Source organism: Eurytemora carolleeae, unplaced genomic scaffold (assembly GCF_000591075.1).
Source record: "Eurytemora carolleeae unplaced genomic scaffold, Eaff_2.0 scaffold223, whole genome shotgun sequence".
NCBI classification, from domain to species: Eukaryota; Metazoa; Arthropoda; class Copepoda; order Calanoida; family Temoridae; genus Eurytemora; species Eurytemora carolleeae.
Window position 1 is genome coordinate 80,719 of NW_019396601.1, and position 9,536 is coordinate 90,254.

Below are 9,536 nucleotides of genomic sequence, written 5' to 3' on the forward strand. Positions count from 1 at the left end.
TAAGAAGATCTATCACAGGATTATAAACAACAAGATAAAAGAGAATATAAAGAATGAGATTAAAATTAAGACTTAAGAAGACTATTACAGGAATATAAACAACAAGATCAAAGAGAAGATAAAGAACAAGACTAAAAACAAGAATTAAGAAGATCTATCACAGGNCTACAAGTTTAAAGGAAAAGAGTTACTCAACGATTAACTTTATTTAAAAACTTAACTTGACTAGTAAAATATTTGAATCTTTAACACATGATTTTATATCAGCTGATCTGGAAACTCCTCCTTGGATTTCTCTAGAATATTCAGGAAGACGATATTCATATCCGCCACACTTTATCAATATCATCCAGGGGGTATACTTCTTTCCTTAAATATATACTTCATCAGTATCATCCAGGGGGTATACTTCTTTCCTTAAATATATACTTCATCAGTATCATCCAAGGGTTAACTTCTTTCCGTAAATATATACTTTATCAATATCATTCATGGGAAATACTTCTTTCCTTAAATATATACTTCATCAGTTTTATATAACTTGGATTGTAAAATGATTTTACAAATTTTTCTGTTTGTTTTTCCTCTAAAAATAATAAAATTTTCCGAATTCTGCGAATAAAACCATAAAAAAATGTTATGTATAACTTATGGAGAAGAAAAAAGATTTGTATAAAAAATATACACCTGTATGGAGTAACCAATAACTATACCTGGATATGAAAGTGTATTCAACCTTCTCCGCCAGTAAGTCCATGAACTGTTGATGTGAGTATTCTGATCCAATATCTACTTCTAGTGCATACTCATGAATATCATTACCCCTACTAACGAATGAGATTAAGCTTTAAGCTTAAAATATAAGCTTAAACTTAACTTAAACTTAAGCTTATGAATAGGAATATGAATACGAATACGAATACGAATAAATATATGAATAAAAATAATGATGAAGTAAGTGATAACAATAAGAGGAGGGATGAGGCATCTTAGACGTATAGGACAGATCTTAAAATTTGTTCATGGTTAACAAATGTCATATAGTAAACTGTGATTGATCAGTTAAATATTGTTTTAGTTTACAATAATACTAAATGCACAAGGAAAATATAAAAAAAAAACCTTTTGGCACTCTTATTTGCTTGGGGTTTACACAATACACATTTCGTTCTTTATTATTAATCATTACATAGTAAAAAAACAACTATTAAATTTTAAAGTCTTTTTAAGTGACTGACATTGAAATTAAGCGACTTCTCATTAAAACGGTAACTTCAATGTTGTTTCTCCATTTTAAAAATAATAAAATAAAGATTTTAAATATGGCCAACCTTGATGATTTAGTTTGAAAGAATTTTAGATAAAGTTCCTCCTCGTCTTGGTGTTGAGGTTCAGAACCTTCTTCAGGACCATCATTAATCATCTAGAGTAGAATAGATTGAGTTCAAATTATTCAAATTCAAATTTCTTTTAGAGTAAACAAACAGAAACTAGCCAAGGTTGTATAATGTATATTTGCAAGGTTTTTTTTTATATTAATTTTCATAATTTTTACCTAAAACCTTATTTATTTTCCCAAAAAAAGGAAATAATAAAAAATTAAAAACAATTTTTCCGCTCCGCGCAATCAAATCTAACTTATCGGAAAAATATGATTTTCAAAAGTGAGAAAAAAACAAGTTTAAAAAAAAAAAAAACATTATACCCCCCTGAAACTAGCCAAAATATATCACATTCCAGTTCGATTGCAAAGGGCGATGTTGTGAATCGTAAGTGACTCTTCATCAAAAATTGGAAATCATGTTATTTTTTTTTTATCTTAGAGCTAGTTTGTTATTTTAGACAATAGTTTCCTTAATTATCTAAATTAGTTAAGAAATAATATTTTTAAACGCAGAAACTGGACTTGTAGAATAACAGATATTTTTGGAGAAAAAAAGAAGGGGGGGGGGGTGGAATATGAAAATAATTCTGTTGCAAGAACTAACCTTTTTCAGAGTAAACTTTTTCTTCGGCTTCTTTACAATTTCTTCTTCATCCTCAATTTCAGATTTTATTTCCTGTCAAAAAATATTTTCAATATTTCCTTAAAGATTCATTAAATCAAGAAAATGTACGATGGGGAATGGTGAATGAAGGCACCAAATTTTATTGTGTACAAGTCTAAAATTATAAAACTTGAATTGAAACTTCCCTTTTAATAATTAATATTTTAATCATTTTTATGCACTGACATGGATTTTTCCCAATTTAAACGTTGGAAGATTTTTTTGTTTTGTTTGAATTTACTGTTTATATTCTACGAATGTACTGTATGTAGATATTTACTGTAAAATAGTACTCCACCATGTACCGTGTAGTATGTTTGTATACACTCCCTAATACTTCTATATAATATCCTGAATTCACCATATACTATGTAGTATTAATACACTCCCTAATACTCCTATATACCTGTATATATCCTGACTTCACCATATACTGTGTAGTATGTATACACTCCCTAGTACTCCTATATACCTGTATATATCCTGACTCAACCATATACTGTGTGGTATGTGTATACTCCCTAGTACTCCTATATACCTCTATATATCCTGACTCCACTATATATTGTGTAGTATGTATACACTCCCTAATACTCCTATATGCCTGTATATATCCTGACTACACCATCTACGGTGTAGTATTAATACACTCCCTAGTACTCCTATATACCTGTATATATCCTGACTCCACCATATACTGTGTAGTATTAATACACTCCCTAATACTCCTGGAGCTGGTAACTAAGCCTTCAAGAGAACTATGGGATACAAACACTCCTGATGTCAAATCAATATTTCTAAAGTTTATTTAAGACAAATAAAATGCTGTTAACATATGGTTAAGGTTGAATAACAGGGGTTTTTATTCTCTCCTCAGATAAGTTGCAAGCTGATGTCCACTTTTTTGTCTTCCAAGAGCATCGAAAATATTTTTTTAGGCGGGGTATTTTTTGAAAAATCTATACCCCTGAAGAAAGTACGAAAAGGTGTTTTCAATTGTATTGATTTCCTTCAGCTAAGCACATCAGTTGAAGGTGAGTTGCCACAAAAGAGGGGTTCATTGCACTTTCAAACCTAAACATTTATAGCAGATAATAATTTAATAATAATAATATCAATATAAAAATTTTCAAGAAATGAACCTAATCTTCATTAAAATTTAGAAGAACTTTTTATAGAAATATAAATATTAATAGATTTCTAAATACCCACGGTTTTATTCCTAGAAAAAGACATTACAATTTTCTTACTTCATCATATATACCGGGGAAATTTACGAGAAAATCCGTGTATTCAAAAAGCAGCCGATTTCTTGCTAAAACTCTAATTCCTATTACTTAGCAACCTGATGATGTAAACCTTAGATTTGGTATTGGTATTAGGTATTTAGCCTGGGAAATTTCATAGATTTACAACCTTAAGTTGCAAAGATAGTGGGTATCATATTGTATAAGGGTTCAACTAGGATTGCTCTTGACCAGGGAGGAATGCAGAAGTCCTCAATGATCACCGCCACCCAAATGGGCTTGGGTGGCGGTGATAAATCATTGAGGACTTCATCACCCCTCCCCCTCTCTGGACACCCATTAAACAAATAATAAGCATTTAAACATAAAATCTGGAACAAAGTAAGAGGTTTATTTATCAAAGGTTGTAATTATTCTAAAATCTTAATTACCTGAAAAGTTGAATCCTAGATTTGATTGATTTATTGATTAAGTTCAAGCATTGATCATCACTAGAGGTAAATATTATTGGACGTTTTGTAGCCGCTGCTATACTGTTCACAGCGCTGTAGAAACCACGGTCTAGAAATACAAAATATATATAAATGATTTTTACAAAATAAATATATTATTTTTTCCACTCAAAAACATACATATATTAAACTCTAAGAGAAATTGAATTCCCGTCGACCGTCGGGAATTTTTTCGGTATTTATTTTGCAAATATAAAAATAAACTCGATTTTAACGATTAATACTGAATGTGATAAAAATAAATAGATAAATAGCAACCAAATGCAAGTCTTATTTTCTGAGCCGTAATTCAATGTGAAGCTGCGTTTATAGAGTGGCATGGCCGATACACATGAGTATCCTTAAATATTAATGTTTTACTCTATAAAAGTTCATTTTTAATTGATTTTTTCCCCACACAAGTGGCATTTCTGCCTCTGATGCAATGGGAGAAAATAAATATTAGAATGTAACACTTTTCAAAGTGAAAAAATAAAGATATATTCTACATTTTCGTATAAAGCTTAATGGATACCGATGTTAATAGGGAATGAAGAATCACTTGAAATTACAACTACAGTCCCTTTAATGAGGTTTCCTAAAAATATTGCTCTTACCTTGTTCCTCGAAGACAATATCAATATCCTCGAAGAGAATGAGCGCCCTCTTGCTCTTGTTCTGTGCAGTAACAGCTGGAGTAGGAGTCCCCTGCGCTACTGCTGGTTTAAAGAAGTTTAGTCTAGACTGACCAGCCTGAACCTGCTGGGACTGTGTTGCTTCCAGCAGCATTGAGGTCACCTTAACAATAACACCAATTTATACAAAAGAACTGTCAGCGCATTTTTGTGTGACCCCTGGCTATCTCATGACGAGGATCTTAATTAAAGACAAATATCGGTCCCTTAATGATCTTCTTGGTCCTTTCTAGATTCACCACACCTGCTAAATAAATTTTAAGAAAGACCAATAAAAATATCTCCATCATTAATGCATAAAAGCATACAGACATGCGAGTATAAAAGCACTTATAAATTAATGGATACTGACATTTTTGCTGGATGTTTAAACAAAAGAGTAACTCAAGATGTCTTATGATTTTTACAGAAAGATTTATTTAAAAAACTGGATCTGATTTCTCAGTAATTACAGCCGACACATAGCTTCTGAGTTTGCTCATTGGACAGGGGGGTATATTTAACTGAAAGATCTTTCCCCCACCCCGTCCGGTTAAAATTCCCGGGGCTGGGGGGATTCTTTAACATATTGTCGAGACGAGTCAAAAGATATTTTAGTCTAAGGAAGATGTAAGCTAATGTTGAAAAAAAGAAAATAACAAGTCTCTGACCTGCTTTCCTGTTCTACAAGTTGAAGCATTAACTTCTAGTACATGAAGACCTAGTTCCTCTGCTAGAGCATAAACTGCAGCTGTTTTCCCACAACCAGATCTTCCAGTTAGCAGAGCACAACTACTCTCAACAATCCGCTCATCCTCCACATCACTATCACTAAATTTTTGTGTGTGAAAATTTCATGTTATACCTCAGTTTTTGCAAATTTTATGCTGGATACAAATTTGAAAACAGTTTAAAGCATTTTTAAAAATTTAACGAGTTAGAAGCAAGAAAACCTACGTACCATAACCCTTAAAAAAGATAAGAGCATTTTTTGGATTGTTTTTTAAACCTTAATTTGACTATGGACCTTGGGTGGTCGGTTTGTTGATGTTCAAAATCGATCACCACAATAAACAGAATAAAATTTAAATAAAATCAGATTTAAGTTCTCTTTAAATAATAATAATCTGCTGCCGACCTATTCACAAGAGACAGGACATATTAATAACGGTTCTCTTAAGACCTTTATTGAGCTAAAAACCTAAAATGATGTATATTTATGTTTATCTTATTTATTTCTAATGATTTTATTTCTTCGTACTTATGATTATCTTGCTAAACTGCTGTTCTGTATATAAGTTCATTGTTACACTGCTACTCTGTATATGATAACCTTGTTACACTGCTACTCTGTATTTGATTACCTTGTAGTACTGCTACTCTGTATATGATTTCCTTGTAGCACTGCTACTCGGTATGCTACTCTGTATATGACTACCTGGTTACACTGCTACTCTGTATATGATAACCTTGTTACACTGCTACTCTGTATTTGATTACCTTGTTACACTGCTACTCTGTATATGATCACCTTGTAGCAATGCTACTCTGTATATGATTACCTGGTAGCACTGCTATTCTGACTAGAACTGCCATGTTTAGTCCAACTATTCAACCAGCTTCTTAGCTTCCAAGTTTCATCTTCATTCAAGATCATATCTTCAGTACACCTGGCAAGAAGGGGAATAGTCAAGTGCTTTTTTTGAGGGAACCCGGGGGTAGGGGAGGGTTAACTTCCAGTTCGTTAAATTACAGATTTTAAAATACCATTTTATTTTTCTAGTTTTTGAATGCATGATAAATTTTTACTTCGACCTCTTATTTCCTAATTAAATGTCTCACCCTAGGTTAGAAATCTTAAATTTCTAGAAAAAAACTTTAAAAATCTTAAATTCTACAGAAGGTTCTGAGGTTGACACTTTTTTTTGCAAAAGATCCTATTTTTTTAGTCTTTTCAAAACCATTTTTTAATGCAGTTTTATTGTTTTACATTAAAACAGAAAAATTAATGGAAGGAGCGCCACAACCGTACATTTTTTGTGGCAGAAAATTTTACACTTTTGGCAATTATTAGGTTTTTTAAGTGATAAAGTTAGTGTACTAAAATTGAGGATATTAAAAATTCAGCCACATTACGCGAAAGATGATACCTTTAAGGAAATTTTGAATTTTATAAAAGATCAATGAATATGTGGGTTCAGTTGATAAACTACTTTACATTTTACGAAGATTTTACACCATTTTACACATTTTGGTCACCGACACAAATTGTTTGAGATTGTTTAAAGAATAAGAAAAGATGAGAAAAATCACAATATTCACTGGCATTACTTGAGCGTTACAGATTTCCAAAAAAGGTTTTATTTTGCAATTTTCTCGTTAAGAGGTGCAAATTTTCGGTTATGGGCACCCTTTGAACTTTACGAGAATGTTATGGTGCATCATTTTTGTTGTTCATAATATTTTTAAAAATAAGCTATTTCAGAGGAAATATTGAATTTATTTTTTAGCAAAAATAGGTTTAGCAGTTTACATTGAAATGAATCATTATAATTACAATATAAAACTTAAATATGAAGATTTTAATATATATCTTTTACATACCGGTGCTGGTTTTATGAAAATCGCAATTTCAATGCACTAAATCTACCATTTGAAATTGTAATAATTGCCGGTTGTGGCTTATGGCTGCCGGAAAAGAAAAAAGCAAATTCCCCGCTCGTTAGAATAATATTAATAATACTACCTAGGTTTGTACTTATTAGTCCATAGTTCCCCTGAGGGTTGATCAATGCTCCACTCAGCATCTAGCTTTAGCTCTTTTGACTTCCTTTTTGGCCTGGTAATAAATATAATTATATGTTTGAACCCAACCCAACCGGTGAGGTTGAAATTGCTGATGTTGAATTAAGATATATCTCAAATTATACTTAAAAAAATGTACTGCTTATATAATTAGGGAAAATGAAAAATTGGACAGACATCAAAATGCAATCTTTTCATCTTTTATTTTACCCAAAAGTTTAACTTATGAAAAAAAGATTTCCGAGAAAGAGGTGGAATGATTTTTCAACAAAATATGCGGCTATAAGGTTGAGTTTGTTACAATTTCTCAAAAAAAAGGAAAAAAGTAAATATTCAGTCAAAGACATTTAGATTTTTATTTAATAATAGTAACCTAGCCCCCATACGGACAAAAGTTAAAAGAACAAAAATAATGGGAGCAGGAACAAGATGGGTTATCTTACCTTTTCCCGTCTGTCTTCTCTTGTTCCTTTTTTCCTTCCTTGTTCTCTGTTCTATTTCTCATGGCGGCTTGATCCTGTAGTTTCCGTTCTACCATTCGGCGGAATATTCGGTTTACAGGGTACTCTACTCTTCTCTTCAATAGGCCAACTAGTCTTCTGCAAACAAGGAGCATTGAGAGAAACAAACACATTTATATTAAAAAATTAAGTTAAGTTAATTGAAAAAGAAAAGAAACTAAATGGTTTACACGGTAAAAAATAAAGTGGATTCCGACTAGGAAAGAGTGCATTTCCCCCCAGAGGTGGGGGGCTGAAGCTAACCTCATATTTGTCCTATTCTGAAGTTATAAAACTAGAGTAACATCATTACAGGGATTGGAGACGTAATTGCATGTTATCCTATAAATAAAAAGAGAATGTCCGAGACACAACGGTACCATTTAAACCTCTTTTTGAGAATAGATAAACTAGAATTTAAAATAATCAAGTTCGTATGATAAGAAGGTCGAATTCATACTTGATTAGACAACGGTTTAAAGACTACCGTTGTGAATCAAACATGACATGGCGGTCCTTTGAACTTATGTTTCCAATCCTTTTAATAGAATTTTGAATTTGATGAGGAAAAAGTCGTGATTGCTCCCAAACCTAATATCACTGGCTGCGAGCTTGTTGACTCTGTACTCCAGATCTGGTTTCTTACTGCAGGATTTATCCAAAAATTCGCCACAGAAAGAGTTCAAATCTCTAGCCTTTAGTTCCAATATACTGAAGAAAAAGGACCTTTTGAAAGGGGGGGGGGAGATTTTCAAGAACATATAGACCCCTGTATTGATTATAAAATGTGTGCTGATGTTCTGTTTGTACCTAATGATCTCTCTCTCAATGAGCTTGACTTCCTGACAGACTGAGCAGGGGATGACCTCCTTCTCCTGCTCCTTGATGTTGTTCATCACCTCATACCTAACAGTAAATATACATTAGTAAAATTTAATTATACGGATTTTACCGTAAACATGAATAGATTTCTGTAATAATAAAATTTACATTTTTCACTTATAACCGCACACAAATTTTCCATTTGGGCCCGATCGGTTCAGCCGTTATGNGTCAATGGAAGACGAGTTCTCCAAAGCGGATTTGAGTCTATTTGCTGAACGTGGCTCTCCTGCAAGTATAACATGAGTTACATATTATTTACACATTTCCATTTTGTTATTTTCCACTTCTAAAATTTATCTTATACCAGAATCATCTAAAAATTATTTCATTATTATTTTGGGTGAAAAACCAGATAATAATTAATTTCAACAGTTTGAATTTATTAATCTGCTTAACATTCGGATCCATGAAGCTAATAAGGATGAATGTATCCTACGAATCTGGGTCCTGAGAATTCAATTGAAATTAATGAACTTTTTTACCTTACCTTTGGGAATTCTAATTGCAGAATATTTCCACTCTCAAGCACAGCAGTTTCCTTTAGCTGGGTTCTACCATATTAAAAACAATAATGATAATTTAAATTAAATGGTATAAAAAACAACAATAATAATATAAATAAAATAAAATTGTGTTAATAACGATCCAAAAAGAACGTTCACCAGAGAATGAAACACAGCGACGAAATTTTTTTTCAAGGCATTTCGAAGAGAAAATTTTGATCCTCTTTAGCATATAGTATAGGGATTCATCGTTTGAGAACGACCCATTTCGCTCTGATTTTTTTTTTAAAAATTGATTAGAAATAGAGTCGAATAATCAGAATAGTCATAGAAGACGGAACTGGGATATTTATGTGGAAATCCATATTTAATCTCTCCTGAAA

The 9,536-nt window shown here is 32.0% G+C and overlaps 1 protein-coding gene across 2 annotated transcripts; it reads right to left on the reverse strand.

The window, feature by feature from the left end:
- Positions 1-337: 337 nt before the first annotated feature.
- Positions 338-8,665, reverse strand: LOC111706136 (ATPase family AAA domain-containing protein 5). Of its 2 annotated transcripts, none has more exons than XM_023478921.1 (13): positions 8,357-8,665; positions 7,709-7,864; positions 7,207-7,299; positions 6,023-6,130; positions 5,132-5,291; positions 4,404-4,584; positions 3,727-3,856; positions 3,058-3,122; positions 2,719-2,825; positions 1,989-2,060; positions 1,332-1,423; positions 714-824; positions 338-416 (listed from the first exon to the last, which is right to left on the reverse strand). In XM_023478921.1, exons 1-13 carry the CDS (start codon positions 8,659-8,661, stop codon positions 371-373), a joined length of 1,626 nt encoding a protein of 541 aa, XP_023334689.1. In that variant the 5' UTR covers positions 8,662-8,665; the 3' UTR covers positions 338-370. The 2 variants fall into 2 exon arrangements, with proteins under 2 accessions (XP_023334689.1, XP_023334688.1); XM_023478920.1 differs by having other exon boundaries at positions 714-827.
- Between the last annotated feature and the right edge of the window lie 871 nt (positions 8,666-9,536).